We start from the raw sequence: 22820 nt of genomic DNA on the forward strand, positions 1-22820 counted from the left end.
ATGTTGGGGAAAGGAATCCAGGTCTGTCTTTGGGACAAGCATTTGGAATCTGCACGAGGAGGGCAGCCGGGGCGTGGGGGGCGGCTGGGGGCCATGGGCTGACATCCAAATGGGATGGGAGGGCGCCCACCTGCTTGCTCTCCACCTGCCAGCCACCAGCCACCCCGAGGAAGGCACCCTTCCCGCCGGGAGCCAGCAGGCCTGGTCATCCGCACACAGCCACCCTCCATGCTGGTCGAGGATGGAGCGCGGCCCTGTCCCCTGACCTGCTCAGAGGGCCCCAGTGGGCTCAGCCGGGGTGGGCAGCCTGGCATCTCCGCCCCCTGACTGTCTGCCTGGCCCACATGAGAGGCAGCGGGGCCAGAGGGGCAGGCGTGGGGCAGGGTGAGGGCTCCTCACCCACCTGGCGTCGGCCTCGCTGTAGTACTCTCTCGCCACAATGTCCTCAAACAGCTCTCCGCCGGTGACCCTGCGGGAAAGCACACAGGAGTCACGGCCTCGGATACCCGTTCAGTCCCCTCCATGGCATCGCCCCTCCCCCCTCCTGCTCCCCCTGCTCCCCCAGCTCCCCCTCCCCCCTCCCCCTCCTCCCACCTCCCCCACCTCCCCCACTGGCACCTCTGCCCCATCGCCTGCCACCCAAGACTGACAGCTCACTGACGGGCATTTCACATTTTGCCCTCCCCCGACCCCGTGACAGGGGCACTCAAGCTCAGAAAGCTGAGGTTAGTGACTGGCCCAGAGTGGGCAGCGCAGGCGTCTGACCCCGGTCTGCAGCAGTGCTGGGGCCTCAAGACCGATTCCCGGCCTGAAGAGATGGTTTTCCTCCTCTCCCCACAGGGCCAGAGGGGTGGCCCCCTCAGAGCGGGGGTCTGGCCTCCCTGTGGGCGAGGTCTCTAGGGGCTCAAGGTCCCACTGCCTGGAGGGCCTCGGGGAACCGGAGGGGGTCCTGGCCCTTCCAGGGTCCCCTGGGCTGGGACACGTGGGTGTGGACAGAGAGGGCAGAAAGCAGGGTCCTGCGGGCACACACACACACGTGCACACGGGTGCACGTACTTACACAGCACACGCGTTTACACGGACAAGCACACACACGCCATTCCCTCCCCATCTGCTCCTGAGTGACACAGGCCCGCCTCAGCCACCGCGTCCCTGGGCAGGGCGCCTCCAGCTCCTGGCCTGGCATGGCCCGGGGGTGAGCCTGCCGCCTCTGAAGGACCATGGACAGCGCTCGGGGGACAGCCTCGCAGCAGCTCTGGCCACCTGACTGGTGACCGCAGTGGCGTCTTGTGGGACGGGTCCTGAGAGGAGGCCACACCCGCAGGGACAGTCCCAGCCTCTCCCGAGGGCTCCGAGGGCTCCGAGCCCCTGGCCCGAGGCAGTTGTCCTTTAAGGGAGAGGGTGTCCTCCATGCAAGCAGCCCAGTCACCATGGCAATAGCACCCAGTGGGGCTTTCCTGGCCCCTGGCAGCCTGGAGGCCCCAGGGCTGCCTGAAGCCTATGGCCCTGCCCGCCCCATGTCTCCAGGGCACTGACTCACAGAAGCTAAATATAGCGCCGATCAGGGGGCTGTCGGGGAGCAGGGGGTGAGATCACCACTTCTAAATCCAGCAGAAGCCAGAGGCAGCCGGGCCAGGTGCCTTCCCACTCAGCCCCCACACGCACACAAGCACACACATGCACACACCACAAACCACACATGCACACCCCCTGCAAATCACAGTTCACACATGCACCCAGGTCCACACACATGCACAGACACACCCTCACAAATCACACACACATACACACACACACACACGCTCATGTGATCACTCACACCTATGCTGACACCCACACGTGCACACTCACCAACACATACAAGTGCACACATGGAACCAGAGCCACACACATGCGTTCTCACACTCACATGCACATGCCAGCAGGAGCCTCACCCGAGTGGTGAGGACACCGAGAGAAGGGGATGGGAGGCCTGTTCCTCTGCCCCTTCTGAGGGTTCTGTCTGGAGGAGGGGGCCCAGAGCAGTGACCCCAGCCATGGGACCAGGCAGCCCAGTGCTAAGCAACAGGGAGGCGAGGGGGGCAAGGGGGCGAGGGGGGGAGGGGGCAAGGCCAGGGAGCCGGGACTGCCCTCCAGGCCTGGGAAGCCGGGTCCCACCCAGGCCCGACGCTTTGCACTTACAGATCGAAGACCAGGTAGTGGAAGCCCTCCTCCGAGATGCTATCGTGCAGACGCACTGCGGGGAGAGGAGACCATGAGGCTGGCAGCCGGAGCTGCCTGTGTGAGGGGAGAGCCCTCCAGGCCGGGGCTTCCACCATGCGGGGTGGGGGGATCGGGCGCAGACCGGAGGGAAACCATGACCCTGATGGCGGGGGCCAGGTTCATGGGGTGTCTGGGTATCCCAACGGGACTCACATACCAGGCCCCAGAAAGGAGCCCGTGGGGGCGAAGGGCAGGCAGGGGGGCGGCAGGCCAAGACCCACACCTATTTCCAGGGTCAGCACGGTCTGGGGACCAAGCAGCTCCAAATATCCCAACCACAGACCCGCTCTGGGGTGCCAGAGAGAAGGGACCTACCGCAGCTGCACCCCGAGACCAAGGCCTGGCTCTGGAGGCTGCATGTGTCCCCGTGGTCCCCGCTCCCCAGTTCTGGGTCCGGGGCTGCCAGACGCAGGGCTCTGCAGAACCAGGCCTTGGACCCCAGGCCGGGCTGTGCCTGCCGTGGGCTTTGGTTTCCAACCTTCTTTCTTTGTAACCAGCCACCTTGTGGCTTTTCTGAAGCCGCAGGACATCCAGGCCCTGCCTGCCTCCTGCGAATCCTGACTGGGAGTTACTGAGGGCGGGCATGGTCTCCAGGGTGTGTCCAGCCTCGATCTCCCCAGGGGGCTGTCTGACCCCAAGATCCCCTGATGAGGAGGAGAGGGGGAGAGGGGGCTTTGTTGCAGAAGAGAGGCGGCCTCTGGGGCCTGGGGGGGCAGGCCGCCTGCTGCGGGAGGGAGGGCCCCCCGCCCACGGTGCTCACCGATGTTGGAGTGCTTCAGAAGGCGGCAGATTCGAGCCTCTCTCTCCAGCTTCTGGTGATCTGGGGGCAGAAAGCGACATGGTGTCACCTCCTGTCTCGGCAGCTGGTCACTTCCCAGGCCTGTGGCCACACAGACCACCTGTGCTGGACCAGCCGCTGTCTCCGGAGGTGGCTGCCTGTGACACGGGCCTCGGGCAGGCCTCTGGGAAGAAGGCGCAGGACCTGACCTCCACCCCACACACCCCTCAGCCAGGGGCTGCGCCCGGTGGTGTGACTACGCCACGTGGGCAGGAGGAGGCCTCAAGGTCACGGCCCTGCCCTGCACCCACACCCCGATGCAGGACCCCCATTCCAGAGGCCACCCCAGGGCCCAGCCACTTACCAGCCAGAAATGAAATACTTCACACAAACAGGTGTCAGGAGGATTTTAAAAGCTGGCGGAGATTGTAAAAGCAAAAACGGGGAAAAACACATGTGCACTGACCAGAAAGCAGAGAAAAGCGTGGCTGCCTCTCACAACAGCATCACCCCAACGCAAGGCTGAGCGAGAAAAGCCACCGGCAGAGAAAAGGCCAGACTGTGCTTTGCACACATAGGTGCACACACTCACACAAGCACACATGCCACTGGGCACACACACGCCACTGTGCACATGTGTGCTGCTAACAGGCGGGAGGATCAGGGCACACGTACATACTTGCAAACACACATGTGCCTTTCGCTAGTGGAAGAGCCTGCAGACAGGAAGGAGGGGACGCCTGGGGCATCCAGCTGGCTCCCCCTCCTCCCAGGACGGCCACTCAGCCTCCGGAAATGCTATGGCTCCTGTGCCTCCCCTGCTGCCATCTGTCCCTGGCACTGGGAGGGCCCCTCACCTCCACACCCACGCTCTGGTGGCAGCCAAGGTGTCCTCAGACACTGGGTGCAGCCAGCACCCCCACCAGACAGACAGACAGACAGACGGCAATGCAGCCCCCCAACACCTGTGGGGTCCAGAGGTGCAGGGTACTGGGCTTACAGGGCGCTTTTTCCTTCCATCGTGTTTTTTAAACAGCATTCTGAGCATTTTTCACACAGAGAAAAGCTGCAAGATCAGCACGGAGTTCTCAGGGACAGCACGCTCTCCTTACACACACACACACGCACACACGCACACACGCACACACGCACACACACACATCCGTGTGCCTACACGTTCCCAGCCTTTCCAGCTGTGCGTTTCGTAGGAACACGGACAATCTCGGGGCAGTTACTCCACATAGTAAGTAGCCCCACGCTGAGATGACACTCGAATCCGGCCGACAGTCCACATCCCAATTTGCCACCTGCCCCAACAGTGTCCCAGGGTGACAGCTGAGACACCCACTGTGTGTGGAGGGGGCGGAGCTGGGCCGAGGTCAGGGAGAGCCTGGAAGGTAGGGGTGGTTCTCTTTGGAACAACTGCCTGGTTTCCGTCATAAATAAAAACCAGGAGATAAATGCATGTGGGAGCCCGTCTTTGGGAAGCAAATGGCTGAGGACTGTGTCCTATTACTGAAATCTGTCGCGGGGGTGGAGCCCCACCCAGGAGGTCTCCACCTGCTCCTGCGAGTTTGGGACGTAACTTATTTGTGTGGGGCCGAGAAGGCGCACCTGGCTGCCCCACGCAGGCGCCCTGTCCACCCCATCACGGCAGTCGCTGGCCCTCATGGCCCAAGCGCAGAGGCCCCCGGCCAGAGAGTTGGGGGGGGGGGGCGATCAGGACTCCATCACCACACCTGCCTACAATGCATCACCATGGTAACAGCACTTCATGCGGGTGGCAGGATTGTGAGTGATTTTATTTATTCTGTACACGTTCCCCGGCTTTGACAATGATCTGGTGTTACTTTCATAATTAGGTAAAATGTTGTTTTTAAAAAATAGTTTGAGCCTCACCCTAGCTGGTGTTCTCAGTGGTGAGAGCATCGGCACTTACTTGGGTTGTAGGTTCCATCTGGCCAGGAACGCAGGAAAGCAACCAACAGATGTGTCTCTCTCACATCGATGTTTTATTCTCTCTCTCTTTCTCTTTTACTCCCTCCCTCCCCTCCACTCTTTCTAAAAATCAATGGAAAGAAATCAGAAACATCCATCAGAAAGAATGTATGCACCCCTATGCTCATAGCAGCACAATTTACCACAGCTAAGATCTGGAAACAGCCCAAGTGCCCGTCAGCAGATGAGTGGATAAAGAAGCTGTGGTCCATCTACACCAGGGAATGCTACGCAGCAGCAAAAAAGAACTCACCATTTGCAACAGCACGGAGGGACCTGAAGAGCATGACGCTGAGTGCAATAAGCCAGTCAGAGAAAGACAAGTGTCACATGATCACACTCATATGTGGAATCTAATGAACGACATAAACTGATGAACATAATAGGTCCGGAGACACAGAAGCACGGAACAGACTGGAATCTCAGAGGGAGGAAGTGGGGATAGATCAGCACCTGGACACAGACAAGGTGGTGAGGGCCTGGGGGGGACGGGGCGGGACAGAAAGGGTCAGCGGGGAGGCGGGCACGTGTAGCGCTTTCTCTTTTTTGGTCTATATTCCTATTGATTTCACAGAGGAAGGGAGAGGGAGAGAGAAACATCAATAATGAGAATCATTGAGAACCAAGATGGCGGCATAGGTAAACACGGGAAATTGCTGCCTCCCACAACAACTTCAAAAATACAACTAAAAGACAAAACGGACATCATCCAGAACCACAGGAAGGCTGGCTGAGTGGAAATTCTACAACTAGAAGGAAAGAGAAAAGCACACTGAGACCCAGAGGAGCTGCGAAAGTACAGAGGTACCTCTGCTTGCTCACGCGGCAAGGCTGGCAACTGAGGACGTGGCTGTCTCTTTGAATCGGGAGGGAGTCACAAGCTCCCGACTGCTCTGAACTCCAGTTCCGGGAAGTCTCTGGAGTCCCAGACTCATACGGGAGAAACTGGACTGTCTGGCAGTGGACAGAACTCGGAACTCGAGGGTGGCTTTCCCTCAGAGGTGCTTGCAGCAATTACCTGGACACTGAGACGCGGGGCCCCTTAGGGCAGGTCTGAGGATCAGCCATAGCTGTTTGCTCTGCCCTGTTGATTCCCTGAGACCCCGCCCCACCCAAGCTGCGTGCTGAGGCTTTTGCATTTGAATGCCTTGGCCCTTTGCAATCTGAAAATTACCTAACAAACTGCAGCTGGGCAAGACAGACCCAGAACTTCCAAGAGAAGGCCCAAGGCCCCACAGCAGCTTGCATTACCCCAAACAAGGAAGGGGAATCTGCAGATATCTTCGTAGCTCCTGCTGGGTAGCCTCAGGCAGAGGCTATATTAGCACCTCCTTAGAGATCTGAGAGCCAGTGTCCCCAGTGGTCAGAGTGGGACCATCCAGATTACAACTCCTCAGATCCATAAGGGACACACTCAGGGGGCAGACTCAGTGAGCACCAAAGCCCCACTGAAGCAAGTCCTGCCCCAGAAGGGTGTCTTCAGCACAGAAGTTCTCCCACTGTAGACAGAGCTGATTCTCACAGCCAATTGGCCTGGAGGTCAATTCCTCCCAGTGATACCTACAACAATCAAAGCTTAACTACAACAAGACTATGCACAAAGCCCACAAGGGGGTGCACCAAGAGTGTCCACCTCAGGTAATTGGGGAGGCTGAGCCACTGGGCCCTATAGGACACCTAGCACACAAAGCCACTCTACCAACACAGGGAAGCATAAAAAATGCAGAGACAAAGAAACAGGTCCCAAATGACAGAAATGGAGAAAAGCAAACGACTGGATATAGAGTTCAAAACCACAGTTATAAGGTTTTTCAAGAATTTTCTAGAAACCACCGATAAATTTAGTGAGACCCTGGAGGATATGAAAAAAGACCAACTAGAAATTAAGCATACACTGACTGAAATAAAGAATAATATACAGAGATCCAACAGCAGACAAGAGGATCGCAAGAATCAAGTCAAAGATTTGAAATACGAAGAAAAAAAAAATACCCAACCAGAAATGCAAAAAGCAAAAAGAATCCAAAAATACAAAGATAGTGTAAGGAGCCTCTGGGACAGCTTTAAGCATACTAACATCCGAATTATGGGGGTGCCAGAAGAAGAGAGAGAGCAAGATATCGAAAACCTATTTGAAGAAATAATGACAGAAAACTTCCCCTACCTGGTGAAAGAAATAGACTTACAAGTCCAGGAAGCGCAGAGAACCACAAACAAAAGGAATCCAAAGAGGACCACACCAAGACACATCAGAATTAGAATGCCAAGAGCAAAAGACAAAGAGAGAATCTTAAAAGCAGCAAGAGAAAGACAGTCAGTTACCTACAAGGGAGTACCCATACGACTGTCAGCTGATTTCTCAACAGAAACTTTGCAGGCCAGAAGGGAGTGGCAAGAAATATTCAAAGTGATGAATAGCAAGAACCTACAACCAAGATTACTTTACCCAGCAAAGCTATCATTCAGAAGTGAAGGTCAGATAAAGAGCTTCACAGATAAGGAAAAGCTAAAGGAGTTCATCACCACCAAACCAGGATTATATGAAATGCTGAATGGTATTCTTTAAGAAGAGGAAGAGGAAGAAAAAGCTAAAGATAAAAATTATGAACAGCAAATACATATCAACAAGTGAATCTAAAAATCAAGTGAATAAAAAATCTGATGAACAGAGTAAACTGGTGAATATAATAGAACCAGGGGCATGGAAAGGGAGTGGACTGACAATTCTTGGGGGGGAAAGGGGTGTGGGGGATGCGGGAAGAGACTGGACAAAAATCGTGCACCTATGGATGAGGACAGTGGGAGGGGTAAGGGCAGAGGGTGGGGTGGGAACCGGGTGGAGGGGAGCTATGGGGGGAAAAAAGAGGAACAACTGTAATAATCTGAACAATAAAGATTTAATTAAAAAATATAATAATGAGAATCATGGATCGGCTGCCTCCTGCACGCCCCCTGCTGAGGATCCAGCCCACAACCGGGGCCTGGGCCCTTGACCAGGAATCGAAACCTGACCCCCTGGTTCACAGGTCAACACTCAACCACTGAGCCACGCAGGCCGGGCCGTATGTAATACTTCCAACAATATAGATTTTTTTAAAATAAATAAAAATCAATGGAAAAAATATCCCCAGGTGAGGATTAGCCAAGAAATGAACGGAATGAAGGAAGCTGCTGCGGGGCTGGGCGAGGACCTGCGGCCGTGCAGCCGGCTCGTCAGGCAGAGGAAGCTGAGGCAGAGGAAGGGCTCGGGTCCCCAAGGCCACCCCCCCAAGGTGCCGCCTTCACGCCCCGCGACAGCCCCCGTCCTGGCCCCACCCTCCCAGGACCCCACCTCAGCCCTGGCTCCCACAGGCTCCCTGCTGTGGAGTGGGGGCAGCCAGGACAGGTGGACAGAGGGACCCGGCTGGTGGCAGGCCCCTCCCCCACTGTGGCCCCGCCCCCTGCAGAGGACACCTGCCCTGCATCCTGTTCTGGCTGCTTCCCTGCTGGGACCAGCCCTCGGGACTTAGGAAGGGGGCAGGGATGAGGGGGGGGGGGGCGGTGAGGAATGGAGGGGGGAAGGGGAGGGGAAGGGGAGGGGAGGGGAGGGGAGGGGAGGGGAAGGGGAGGGGAGTGGCGGGGAGTGGAGGGGAGAGGGTGCCTCAGCCACCCCTGCAATGCAGCGCAGCCTCTGTTCACCCATTCGGGGATTCGAGGCCCCTCTCGTCTCCCGAGTGGGGTAGCTTCTCGCCATGGGCTGTGAGGCGGAAGTTTCACCCCGTCACGCCCTCTGCGGGGCGCCGCCCAGTCCTGGGGAGGGGATGGCATGAGCCTGGATGTGAGAGGAGGCACAGAGGTGAGCCCAGAACTCCTCACTGTGGCCTGTCCCTCACCTGGGAGGTCAGCCCCCTGGGAGGTCAGCCCCCTGGGAGGTCAGCCCCCCTGGGAGGTCAGCCCCCCTGTGACGTCAGCCCCCTGTGACGTCAGCCCCCCTGTGACGTCAGCCCCCCGTGACGTCAGCCCCCCTCCCCCCCCCCCCCCCCGTGAGATCAGCCCCCTGTGAGATCAGCCCCCTGGAGGTCAGCCCCCTGGGAGGTCAGCCCCCTGGGAGGTCAGCCCCCTGTGAGGTCAGCCCCCCTGATGACCCAGCCCCCCCCTCCCGGGTGGAGTCCAGAGCCTGTGCACCCAGCTCTGTTAGGCTGTGGCTCCTGGAGCTCTGCTTCTGGGGACCAGGGATCCTTGGCTCTGAATCTTGGGGGCGTAGGGGTCACTGAGAAGCCATGGCAGACACAGTGGGGCTCAAGGTTGGGCACAATCGATGCCCAGGGTCTCGCTTACTCCACTGGCCAAGGGTCACGTCTGGGCCCTCACAGCCGGCGCAGGGGCCCAGAGGACTGCTGGGGGCCTGGGAGCAAGGGAGGGGGTCTCAGGCAGCACTCACGCCCGCCCTGCACGATCTCCTCTGAAGTAGAGACCAGCCCATCCCGTGGTCACCTCCGGGGAAACCGAGGTCCAGGTGGCTCAGGAACACGGCCAGGGCCACACTACCCTGCAGGCCACTGCGCCTTCCCCAGGACAGGCAGGCGGCCGTGTGCGAAGACCAGGGGGGGCTGGGAAGGATCCCCAGTTCACACGGCCTCAGCATCGCCCGGCACCCCAGTTCTCCGGCCCCCAGTTCACAGCAGATGGCATCACCTGGCCCACAGAGGCCTGGCCACCACGCCTCTGCCCCTCCAGCTCCAGGGAGGCCCCCAAACCCCTGAGAAGGTATGATCCCCGTTCCGAGGGTGGGGTCCCCATCCTCCTGCCCTGTCCAGGTCCTACAGTGGCCAGGACCCCACTCACACCCTCTGTGCCCCTATGCCAGTCCTCTGCACACGGCCACCTGCCCTCTGCCCCTGCGCCCAGCCCTCTGCACATGCCCACCTACCTCTGGCCGACAGCTTCTTGGTGTTGATGATCTTGGCTGCATACTCATGGCCGGTGCAGAGCTTGACGCAGCGTCGGACCACAGAGAAAGCCCCCCTGGGAGTCAAATGGGGACAGAGACACACAGAGAGAGAGCTGGTTAGTCTCCCTGGGATGCCCAGCACCCCAGCGAGGCTGGCAGTGGGCAGGGATCTGTGAAGGACGGGTTCCCACAGCTCCTGACTCTCCTCTGGCCCTTCCCTGGCAGCGCAGCCGCCCCCACCCCAGGTCCTCATGGGTCAGCGGGACACAGGGCGCCCTGGCGGACTCTAAGCCTGCATCCCCCACTGCTCTGCCAAGTCCTCGAGGCCCAGCAAGGCCCAGGGGGACCCAGTGAGACCCAGGAGGACCTAGGGGGACCCAGCGAGTGTTCCCATGGATGGAGGTCAGTGTGGCCACACAGGACTCACCGAGGGCTGTGGAGAAGCACCAGGTCAGCAGGCTGCAAAGCTGGAGGAGCAGCCCCCCACCTCCATGACCCCCCACCTCCACTGCCCTCACCCCCGCTCCCCTTTCCCACAGCAGAGGCTGCAAGTCCCACATCACAGGCCTACAGGTCAGTGCTTCTGAGGGAGCAGCAGGAGGGGGAGCCCCTGAGGGTCCAGAGAAGGAAAGTGGGGTACGGCTGCTCCCAGGAAACTGGCAGCCTGGGGCCATCAGAAGGTCCTCCCTGGAAGAGGGAATGTCATGGGAGGGTCTGAGTCCAGGCAGGAGGCTGCTGGGGCCCAGGGCGCGGGGAGCGGGGAGCGGGGCTCTGTTCTCCCCTCCCAAACCCGCAGCCCAGGCCCCACAGGCACAGCCCCCCCCACCCACACAGCTGACACCCACACGCGCCCAAGCCAGGGCTCTGGGCGATGGAAAGCCGCGTCTTAAGCAGGGAACACGTTTTCGATACAATCCTTTTTGAGACAAAACTTCATTAAAGTGTTTGATTCCCTTCCTGGAAAAAATAGATATTACAGTAAATCCAATTGACCGTTTCCTAACGACCAGGCCGCTACGGGCGATGACGGTTCTCAGAGCTATAACAGGCACAGCTTCTCCGGGGACGGGGGTGGCCCTCTGGGTGGAGCTCTGTGAAGGCCCCCAACCCCCCGAGCCACGCTGCCAGCACCCCCATGTCCCTGCCCCTCAGGGGCTGCCTGTACGGTGACAACCCCGTCCAGGCTCCACACCTCGGAGACCCGGCAGGTGTGTGCCGACGACCCCGAAGCCAACGCGGCTGGGCTCACGCAGGCGCACGAGTGGCCGCGAGGAAGAACTTGGCCCACAGCGACCTGCAGAGGCAGCTCTTCCCCGGCTGCCCCACCCGCACCGTCCCGGGCCGGGCAGTCCCCACAGCTCCCAGGGTGGGGGCAGCGCAGGGGGCGCCCACTGCCACACACGCCTCCAAACGCGGCCCAGCCCAGGCCACGTGTCTCAGTTAAAGTCCTAGAGGCTCGTTTCATTTCCGATCAATCACTCTTCGTCGCCTTCAGCTTTATTCCCGAGGAACGCCAGCATCGCGAGGTCAGCCCTCGTGGGCCGCTCACCGGGAGCGTGAGCGGAGCACGTGGCAGGTCTCAGAGGGACGGCACGGGGTTTCCACAGGACCACAGCATGGAGCCTGTGACCGCGAAACCCCCGTGGGCTCGGCTGCCTGTCGCTGTGCCGTCACGAAGGCAGGGTTGGACCCTATGAGGCCTTGCTGAGAGGCTGGCCACCAAGACAGGGCGCGCAGGCACCAGATCCCCCTCAGCCGGCGAGGGGCAGGACTGTGTGGGAAGGGCTGGGGGGGGCTGGGGGGGGGCTGGGGGGGGCTGGGACGCAGGGCCGCGGGCAGGCCTGGGCTCCGCACACACTTCCTTTATCCGTTCATCAGTGGATGCACATTTGGGACATTTTTCTTTTTAGATTTTTACTTGTTGTTTTTAAAGAGAAAGAAACATCGATGTGTTGTCCCACTTCCTTACGCATTCATTGGCTATTCTTGCATGTACCTCACGGGGGATCGAGCTGCAACCTCGCGATGTCGGAACAAAGCTCTAACCACCTGCCCAGGGCGAGGGCAGGTGTCCGCTCTGTGACTGTCCCGGGAACGGCTGTGAGCGGTCCTGTGGGCGTTTCACATCTCGAGCTACGCCTGGGAGTGGGACGCCGAGGCACCGCCCACCGTCTGCACGGGAGCTGCGGCCACGCGTCCCCGCCAGCAGGACGCGGTGTCCACTCCCCTCGCCGTCCCTGGGACCGCACTGTGGCTTCCGTCGCCTTTCCCCGATGACTTAGGATGGCGAGCGCCTCTTCATAAGCTTCTTGTCCACTCAGGTCATTTCTCACCGTCAGGCAGTGAGCTCGTAAACTGTCCGTGATCAGGCCCATGACGCACGTTTCCTTTCCTGAGGGTGTCCCGGGAGCTCACAGGGCTCAGTGCTCAGTCCAATCTGCCAGCTTCTCTCTGGCGGCTTGTGTTTCTGGTGTCGTAGCTAAGAAACCACAGCCAAACACAAGTGACTTAGGTTTTCTTCGGAGAATTTTACCGTTTCCGCTCCGACAATGACGCCTGTGACCCGTTTTCAGGTAGTTTTGGGTCCGGTAGGATGGGTTCCCACTTCATCTTGGTGGATGCCCAGCCATCCACTTGTTGACTGGACTGTGATTCTGTCCTCATTCAACTCTCTTGTCATCCTTGTCAAAACTCAGCTGACCGTGGACGTTGGTCCCACGCTGCCCCCGGGGCCGTGTGTCTGTCCTGCCCCGCGCGGCCCACACGCACCTGTGCCCGCAGCACCCACGCATCTGACCTCTGTGGCTGCACCGTCAGCTTTGGAATCAGGAAGTGTACGTCCTCGAAGTCCTCTTGCTCCAGACCGTCCTGGCTCTGCCGGGTCCCTGCATCTCCACACGAACCGTAGAGTCAGCTTGTGAGCCCGGCAGCGCGGCTCAGTGGTTGAGCATCGACCTATGAACCAGAGCTCAGGGTTCGAGTCCCCGTCAGGGCACAGGCCCGGGTTGCGGGCTGGATCCCCAGTGGGGGGCGTGCAGGAGGCAGCCGATCCACAATTCTCTCTCATCATGGATATTTCTCTCTCCCTCCCCCTCTCTCTGAAATCAATTAAAAAATACATTTTGAAAAGGAATCAGCTTGTGAATCTTTTTAAAAGGCAGCGGGAACCTCGACAGGCATCACCCTGGACTGCGGTGGGTATGGAGGGGGTGCGGCTCCAAGTCTCCTGCCGCCCGAGCTCACGTCTTCGCACGGAGGCGAGTGGCCTTCCACCTCTCAGCAGCAGGTTGTGTCCAACGTCCACGCCCTGAGGGGTCTTTGTCGGCTGGTTCTCAGCACCTCCCTGTCCGAGGCACCACTGCGAATGGACTGTATGTCGGGGATGAGACGCCTCCTCTCGGCGCCACTGTGCTGGCCTCGCTCCTCGGCTCCGACGGGGCTTCTGGGCGGCCCCTCTGGCTCCGGGTCTCGGGAGGCAGCGGAGGGGGGTCCCTCTTATTTCTCGTCCGTCGAGTGTTTACTGAGGAAGCAGTGTGAGGCCTCTGTTGGGAGGGTCCCGTAACTCCGTTGTTTACTCTGCTGGTACGGGGTGTACGCTGACTGGCCTCCACGTGCTACACCAGCCGCGACCTGGGTAAATGCCGCCGTTGGCAGTGGGCAGCCCCTCCTGCGCGCTGGGACTTCGCCGACGACGTCACGTCCCTGTTCACCAGGGACGCACTCTCTCGTCTCCCATCCTGTGATGTCTTTGGTTTGACTGTCAGGGTGACGCTGGCCTTCCATGGGCTGAGAAAAACACCCTCCTCTTCTATTTATTTTTAAATAAGTTTCTATTGATTTCTAACGCTGTCTCCCCAGTAAAAGCACTCACCAAACTAGAAACAGAGGGAACGTCCCGGGACCAGGAGCCGGGCAGGGCCCTCCGGGTCCTCAGGAGGCTGGAGCGGCCGCCGGGTGAGGTGCAGGGCAGGCGGGGGCTGCCCGAGCTCGATGCCAGGAGGTCTGCAGCCGGCGGAGTGGCAGCCGGGCCCAGGCATCCGTGTGGCCTGTCAGGGGCTCTCTGGGTGAAGGGCCGGCGCGGCCACTGGAGAAGGTGATCAGGGCCACACCGGGCTGCATGGTGGGGACGCTTCCCAGGCCGGGGCGATGGGCCCTCAGGATGGCCAGTGGGCGGCGTGGGCACAGACCTGCTGGGGCCTCTGCCCGGCCAGCCCACGTGGCCTCTTGCTGCCCGGCCCCAGCAGAGCTCACCTGACCGTCCGTGTTGGGGACTTTGCTGCCGATGGGAACCAGCACCTCCCGCCGCCCCCCAAGGCCCCACCTTCCACGGGGCGGGTGCCCAGCACACTGGGAAGAACCACAGCCCGCAAGGCCACTCGGTTGGGCACCTAGTGTGCGCCGGGCACGGCCCTGAGCCCTGGAATGCCGTGGGGGCTGGGGGCAGAGAGGCTCCTCGAGGGGCAGGCACATCAGGAGACGTGCGCTCCCGCCGGCCACCCCTCCCCTCCCGTGCGGCTGCCTGCGTCATGTGGTGGGGGCGGCTCTCACACTGGCTCCCACGAACAGCGAACAGCGTGGCTCATGCTTCCTCCATAAATGTTCTCAAACCCGTGCCCGCGAGTGCCAATCTGTTCCAGAATCAACAGAGGCTCAGCGCTGGCTTCACAAAGAGGCATAACTAAGCCGCGAGGAGAGGACTGCGCCCACCGGGTCCACGGTGAGGCCCGAGGCTGGCACCTGGCAGCCCCTCTGACACGACGGCATGTTCTCCTTTTAAATCGATCCCGCTCTTCGCATGAATAAAACATACATTTCCTGTACTACGCCAAGAGGATCATTTTTGGAAAACCTCGTCGCTACATAATGCATTTTTATGTCCCTACATTAACAAAGCGGCTCACAGTGGTGAAAGATGCTTTAAAAATAATCAGGTTCCATTTTTGTCAGAGTCAGAGAGAAAATTACATTTTTGAAAATATATTGGAAATCTCCAGAAAGGCCAATCTCTTGCCTCAGACCAGGCGGTCTCAGGGAGCGGACACTGGCCACCCCTCTGCTTGGTCCATCCTGTGAAGCATCTTGATTCAGGCAGCTCAGTGTGGACGCATAAGGAACCATCTCAGCTAGAAACTTGGTTACTTTTTTTATTTTATTGTCATTATTTTTTTGGTGCCACACCGGCCGGGCTCCATCTTTTGTTTAAAAATCCCCCCCCCCCCACACACACACACGTGCCTGCGTCTGAGAGCCGGCAGGCACTGGGCTATAAGAAAGACGGACATAGAGCTGTCGTCACGGACAAGGACTGGGGGCCAACAAATCGAGAATCACACATATGGAGTTCCACCTGCGGTTTTAAAGTCGTGGATGTGTGTGATGTGCATACGTAAGTGTGTCTGTACACACACAGGTATCACACCCCACACAGGTCCCTTTGCTGTCATTAACACACAGTCCAGGGTCCCTCTGGGAGCCAGGAAACGATGCGTGTACGAGTCACATTTATTGCACAGACGTGTGAATTGCTTTTTTTTTTAATAAGATGAAATTGTCCTTGTAGTTTAATTAATAAAATAAAATTCCAAGCCTTGCATCTGCCAAATGGGGGCAGAGTGTTGGTTGCCATGGAGATGAGGAAAGGGAGCCAGGGGACAGCCTCGTGCGGGGAGGCACAAGCACAGCCTGACGAGGCCTGAGGAGCTGAGGGCCAGAGCGGACCACAAGCCAGCGAGTGTCAGCCAGTGGAATAACAACATTTTTTAACATCATTTTCTAAAAATATGTTTGTTTTTGCCCAGCCAGTGTGGCTCAGTGGTTGAGCGTGGGCCTATGAACCAGGAGGTCAGGGTTCGATTCCCGGTCAGGGCGTGCAGGAGGCAGCTGATCTATGATTCTCTCTCATCATTGCTGTTTCTCTCTCTCTCCCTCTTCCTTCCTCTCTGAAATCAATCAGAATATATCTTAAAAATTAAATAAAATGTTTTGGTTTTTTATTAAGCCTCATGAGGATATTTTCCCATTGCTTTTCAGAGTGTGAAAAGGGGGGAGAGGGAGAGAGAGAAATACCAACGTGAGAGACACATCAATTAGCTGCCTCCCACATGCACCCAACAGGGGGCGGGGAGTGAACCGCAACCCAGTTACAAGCCCTTGATGGGGAATCGAACCTGAAACCCTTCGGTGTGCAGGCTGACGCTCCAACTACTGAACCACACAGGCCAGAGCTTAAATATGCTTTTTAATTGATTTTAGAGGGAGCTGAAGGGAGAGATGGAAGCATCAATGATGAGACATAATCATCGATCAGCTACTTCCTGCACGCCCCCTACTGGGGATCAAGCCCCAAACCCGGAAGGTGCCCTGACCGGGAACAGAACGAGACTGGTGCTCCGGTGATGCTCAACCAACACCGGCTGGTGTGGAACCGCAGCATTAACAACAGAGACGAGGCAAGGTCACCAGCTCCTGAGAGAAGCAGGGCGCGGAGCCCAGAGCCGGGCCTGCATGGAGCCCTGCCCGTGGCCTGGGCCTGGACGGAGGCCGTGCCGCACTCACCTCTCCCGTACAGGCCATGACGGCAGGCCGAGCGCTGATGTCGCCACCGCCGTGTAACCGCTGGCGACCGTCACCAGAGCAGCGTGTGCAGGTAGCGAGCGCGAGCTATATTCTTAGCTCTCGGCAAAGTAGGTTATGGTATAAAAATACCGCTTGGTAGTAGCGAAGCGAGCATCACCTTCATGTGCTCCTGCGGCAGCGCCGCATGCCAGCCGTCCGAACCCCTTCCCAGCAGCGCTCGGCCCCTGGGCGTCCCTCCTCGGAGCAGAGGCAGGGCCCAGGGGTCACCGCTGAGGGCAGGGCCTGAAGCCCCCTTTGGGCGGCTGCCTGTGTGTCCCATGGTGCCAGGTGCTGGGGAAGACCGAATGGGGGTCTGGGTCGTGACCTCGCCAAGCAGCAGGGAATGCGCTGCGTGGCCTGGGGGGGGGGGGGGGGCAGGAGGAACGGCACAGGCAGAGGCCCTGAGGCAGGAGGGCTGCTGGGCGGGAGGAAGCGAACACCATGGCTCCTCCTCCACCCACACCCTGGGTCCCGGCTCCACTCACCCACACCCCCTGTGCCCTGAGTGTCAGAGCCGATCACCCACCGAGCCCGCCAGGGGCTGCCTCAGCCAGGGCCACACCACAGGGTGGTCGAGGTCAGCTCTGGCCTGGACTGGAGGCTGGGCCTCCCTCAGCATCGTTCAATGGCAACTAATTAAATCAAACCCCAGGTTCAAGGTGACCTGCTCCTCAGAGGTGTCGGCGCGGGTCCACGCACCCGAGTTCTGCTCAGAACCTCCCGCGAGCTGCTTTCTCTGGGCGAGCCCCCACATCTTAGAGGAGACAACCTCCAAAGCCGTAGGCTCGGGAACTTGGGCACAAGCACCTCTTCTGATTCAATGAAGGACCCAGCACGTAAGACTCAGGAGGGGCTGGCGGGCGTGAGCCACGGGGGCACAGGCTGGCAGCGGCCCCAACACAAGGGGCACACCCTGAGGAGGCGCAGGCCTGTGCTCAGCAGACCGGCCGTGGGGTCAGCGAGGGGACAACCTCAAACCACCCAGATTGCCACCGGGGGCGGACAGCGTGCTCCTGCCATGGTCACTGCACAGGCAGCAGCCGGAGGTCACGACGGGTCACCACGCGGGCCCTGGGGGCGCAGCTGAGTGCAAGCACAGGCTCCGGGTGTTTACGTAAACGCCGAGAGCACACACGGGGAATCCTCCACGTCAGTGGTGGTCGCTGACATCCGTGTAAATCAACCAAAAGGGTCTGGAAGGACCGACATCCCGAGCAGGAGGGACACAGGCTCACCTTCACCTGCAATGCTCACTGCTTGTAACAAAAAGAGTTCAGCCCGGCCGGGCGGCTCAGCCGCTGAGCGTCGACCTAGGAACCAGGAGGTCACGGTCCGATTCCCGGTCAGGGCACAGGCCCGGGTTGCAGGCTCGATCCCCAGTGTAGAGCAAGCAGGAGGCAGCCGACTCATGATTCTCTCATCATAGATGTTTCTCTCTCTCCCTCTCCCTTCCTCTCTGAAATCAATCAAAATATTTTTTTTAGAGTACTTAAAGCCAAAATGATAAAAGAGTAAGTTTCCAATTCTGGTCGAAGAAATCCGTGTGCTTATTTATTGCTCCTGGAAGTTCTCTCCTCTGACCTGTGCTGGCCCAGCCCTCACCGCTGGCTCCCTGCCCGGCACGGGACCCCCGCTCGAGGTGGCTTTTAACCCGGGACCTGGGCCAAGTCAGGCTGCCTGAGAGAGGGCAGAGCCCAGAAAACAGCTCCTTTTGGCCCTCAGACCCCACTGCCCAGGCCCCCGGGGACAATGCCAGCAGAGGCAGCAGTTGGGGGGACAGGCAGAGAAGGAGAGGGGGCAGGAGGGGAGAAGCTGGGGCCACATCAGGGGGCAGCTGTGGGCCAGGGGCCTGGCCCTTCCTGGGCACTCAGCAGACCGGACTGGTGCCAGGGGCTGCAGCTTTAAATAAACTTGGACACGTCCACCTGGGCCAGGAAGCAACACCAACTGTGCCTCCAGCAGGCCCGGCGCTGACAACAGCCGGCCAACATGGCCACTGTGGACCCCGCCCGGGGCTCCCTGCACTGGCCTGGCCTCCTCCCTGCCCAGGACGCCCAGCAGAGCTGCGACAGGCCCCTCGGCAGCCCTCACTGGACCTAGCGCCTAGGGAGCTCCAGCAGAGGGTGCTGGGCAGAGCCAAAGCCCTCCTGGCTCCTGGCCCCTCCATGGCGAGGATTCCCACCCACTCAGGCCTGTTCCTGGGCTCAGCTGCCTGGCCGCTATCAGCTGCTCTTGTCCCTGCGGGCAGGGTGGGCACCCAGCATGCACTGCAGGGCCTGCCACCCCCTCTCATTCCCAAGGGAGCCCCAAGGGCCTCCTCCACTCCCCAGGGTGGGTAGGTGGCAGACAGCTCCGTAAGCAGCCATGGCTGGAGTCAGAGCCAGGGGCGGGGGCCTGCACAGCCGTGGACCCAGAGAGCTCAGAGAAGAGTGAGGAGCTCTGAACTCCAGGGGTGCACTGCAAGGGCAAAGATGGGGTGCCCCCGGTGCAAGCAGAGAAACAACACGATGAGCTCCGAATGGGCGACCTTCCTCCCACAGCCAACTTCTGCCCCCATCTGAGGATCCCCAGCCCATGCCTTCCTTTAGGGCCGGGGACTCGGGGGCACAGGGGGGCTGACCTCTGCTCTGCTCTGCTCTCCAGAGGCCGGGCTTCCCAATAGCCCCCACCTGAGGGAAGGGAGTCTGTGGGTCCCCAGGGCCTGGCCTTGCACCAACCAGGGGCTCCCTCAGCCACCCTCTCATCTCCAGGCCGGGTACACCCCCAGCACCTGCAGGGTGAGCTGGAGAATTCGCACACCCCACACTCTTCTAGCTGGGCACCAGTCACCAATGATCACCATCCTGGGCACCACAGTCATCAATGATCACCATCTAGGCACCAGTCACCAATGATAACCATCCTGGGCCCCAGTCCCCAATGATCACCATCTGGGCCCCAGTCCCCAGTGATCACCATCCTGGGCACCAGTCACCAATAATCACCATCTGGGCACCAGTCACCAATGATCACGAGCTGGGCACCAGTCACCAATGATCACCATCCTGGGCACCAGTCACCAATAATCACCATCTGGGCACCAGTCACCAATGATTACCAGCTGGGCACCAGTCACCAATGATCACCATCTGGGCACCAGTCACCAATGATCACCATCCTGGGCACCAGTCACCAATGATTACCAGCTGGGCACCAGTCACCAATGATCACCATCTGGGCACCAGTCACCAATGATCACCATCTGGGCAGCAGTCACCAATGATCACCATCCTGGGCACCAGTCACCAATGATCACCATCTGGGCACCAGTCACCAATGATCACCATCCTGGGCACCAGTCACCAATGATCAGCATCCTGGGCACCAGTCACCAATGATCACCATCTGGGCAGCAGTCACCAATGATCACCATCTGGGCACCAGTCACCAATGATCACCATCTGGGCACCAGTCACCAATGATCATCATCTGGGCACCAGTCAACAATGATCACCATCTGGGCACAAGTCCCCAATGATCACCATCCTGGGCACCAGTCACCAATGATCATCATCTGGGCACCAGTCACCAATGATCACCATCTGGGCACCAGTCACCAATGATCACCACCTGGGCACCAGTCACCAATGATCACCATCTGGGCCCCAGTCACCAATGATCACCATCTGGGCACCAGTCACCAATGATCACCATCTGGGCACCAGTCACCAATGATCACCATTCTGGGCACCAGTCACCAATGATCACCATTCTGGGCACCAGTCACCAATGATTACCATCTGGGCACCAGTCACCAATGATCACCATTCTGGGCACCAGTCACCAATGATCATCATCTGGGCACCAGTCACCAATGATCACCATCCTGGGCACCAGTCACCAATGATCACCATCCTGGGCACCAGTCATCAATGATCACCATCTGGGCACCAGTCACCAATGATCACCATCTGGGCACCAGTCACCAATGATCACCATCTGGGCCCCAGTCACCAATGATCACCATCTGGGCACCAGTCACCAATGATCATCATCTGGGCACCAGTCACCAATGGTCACCATCTGGGCACCAGTCACCAATGATCACCATCCTGGGCACCAGTCACCAATGATCATCATCTGGGCACCAGTCACCAATGGTCACCATCTGGGCACAAGTCCCCAATGATCACCATCCTGGGCACCAGTCACCAATGATCATCATCTGGGCACCAGTCACCAATGATCACCATCTGGGCACCAGTCACCAATGATCACCACCTGGGCACCAGTCACCAATGATCACCATCTGGGCCCCAGTCACCAATGATCACCATCTGGGCACCAGTCACCAATGATCACCATCCTGGGCACCAGTCACCAATGATCATCATCTGGGCACCAGTCACCAATGGTCACCATCTGGGCACCAGTCACCAATGATCACCATTCTGGGCACCAGTCACCAATGATCATCATCTGGGCACCAGTCACCAATGATCACCATCCTGGACACCACAGTCACCAAGACCAGCACCGCTCACCATTGCATGGATCACTACAGAGGTGTCCTCAGAAAGAAAATAAGGCCCGGCCGGTGTGGCTCAGTGGTTGAGCGTCTACCTATGAACCAGGAGGTAACGTTGGATTCCCGGTCAGGGCACATGCCCAGGTTGTGGGCTCCTAGCGCTGCAGGAGGTAAGCCGATCCATGATTCTCTCTCATCATTGATCTCTCTCTCTCCTCTCCCTTCCTCTCTGAAATCAATGAAAGTATTATTTTTTTAAAGAAATAAAGAAAATAAGGATCCAACCCTGGGTGTGTAAGAGGAATCCTCCAGCAGCTGCGAGGGGTGGAGGAGGAAGGGGCTCGGCCTGAGCAACCTCCCTGGCTCACTGAGCGGGAGGCCCAGGCCTCAGGACCCTCCGGGGCTCCAGGTCAGCGACCCCCCCACACACACAGGGCAGGCCCAGGAGCCCGCTGTCCGCTGAGTCCCACCAGCACCGCGAATCCCTCCCAACTCCGGCCCCATCTACCTGTGACCCTGAAGGACCTGCCAGGCTCCCCGCGGGCTCAGCCCAGGGGCTGACCGACCGCCCTGACCCCGCCCCCGCTCCCCCGCTGCCCCGCTCCCCTTTCCAGAAAAGTCCGGGGGAAACCCTGGGACCCAGGTCGCCGGCGGACACCGCGGCCAGGCTGTTCCCACGCTGCCCGCTGCCCGACACGCAAGGAGCCCCTCCCGCTCGGAGGGAGCCACGCGGAGGAGCGGGCGCCGCACAGGTCCTGCCGCCCCCGCACCCGCTGCCGGCGCGGTGGGGGCGGGGACCGCGAGACCCACACGGGATGGGACGCCCCTCGCCGGGGACGCCCCTGCCCCGCTCCCAGCCCCGCGGCCACGCCACCAGCCCCTTCCCTCCGACCTCCCGCCACCAAATGCGTCACGTCTGCCTGCGCTCCGAGGACACCTGCTGCCACCCCCGCTGTGCCCGGAGCCGGGCTCCCAGCCGGGCGGTTGCGCGGGGCAGGGCCACGCAGGGCCGCGCGCTGAGGTCCGGCCGGGCCGGGGGCCGGGGGGCCGGCCGCGCGCTTGGCCCGGGAGGGGGAGCCGGCGGGTCGGGGGCGCGCGGGGCTGCAGGCGCCCGGGCCGGCGGGGGTCGGGTCTCCCGCCTGAGCCCGCCCGCCCGCGCGCGGCTCTTACTTGCCAATGTCCTCGTAGAGCTGGTACTCGTCGGTGAAGCGGGTGCAGGGCACCGTGGTGGCCATGGCGGCGGCGGCGGCCTCCGTGCGCTCCGCTGCTCTCGGGCGACGGCGACTCCGGCTCCCGCTCGCGGGCACGGCGGCGACAGGGCGCGGGCGCGGCGACACCTCGGCTCGGCGCCGGGCGGGGGCCGAGCTGGGCTGCGAGAGCTGCGCGCTCCGAGCTCCCAGGAACGCGCCGCACACCTACGCGCAGCCGGGAAGCGGGAGCCGCCGCTCCGCCCCGCCCGCCGCCCCCCGCGCGAGGCTCGCACCCGAGCCCCGCACCCGAGCCCGCGCCCTGCACACGCGCCCGCGCCCTCACCTGCACCCGCTCCCTACTCATGGCCCTGCACTCGGCCCGCGCCCCGCACACGCGCGCACGTGCCTCACTCCTCACACGCCTGGGGCTCAAGGCCTCGCACATGGGCTCCGGGCTGGTGACCCCCCTGCGCGCGCGCGCGCGCTCACACTCACACGCGCGCGCACACACACTCACTGGGACTGTACACGAACCAGCCC

At 60.1% G+C, this 22820-nt stretch overlaps 1 protein-coding gene across 3 annotated transcripts in view; it reads right to left on the reverse strand.

The window, feature by feature from the left end:
• CAMK2B (calcium/calmodulin dependent protein kinase II beta) overlaps positions 1–22533 on the reverse strand; it is a 47451-nt gene extending 24918 nt beyond the window's left edge. For all 3 annotated transcript variants that reach the window (XM_036327148.1, XM_036327146.1, XM_036327145.1), the window contains exons 1-5: positions 22261–22533; positions 9948–10042; positions 3023–3082; positions 2182–2236; positions 404–469 (exon numbers count right to left, since the gene is read on the reverse strand). In XM_036327148.1, coding sequence (XP_036183041.1) covers positions 404–469; positions 2182–2236; positions 3023–3082; positions 9948–10042; positions 22261–22325 — 341 coding nt within the window. In that variant the 5' untranslated portion in view covers positions 22326–22533. The remainder of the gene's footprint in view (positions 1–403; positions 470–2181; positions 2237–3022; positions 3083–9947; positions 10043–22260) is intronic.
• Positions 22534–22820: the final 287 nt, after the last annotated feature.

The sequence above is a fragment of the Myotis myotis genome, unplaced genomic scaffold (assembly GCF_014108235.1).
Source record: "Myotis myotis isolate mMyoMyo1 unplaced genomic scaffold, mMyoMyo1.p scaffold_m19_p_11, whole genome shotgun sequence".
Lineage (NCBI taxonomy): Eukaryota > Metazoa > Chordata > Mammalia > Chiroptera > Vespertilionidae > Myotis > Myotis myotis.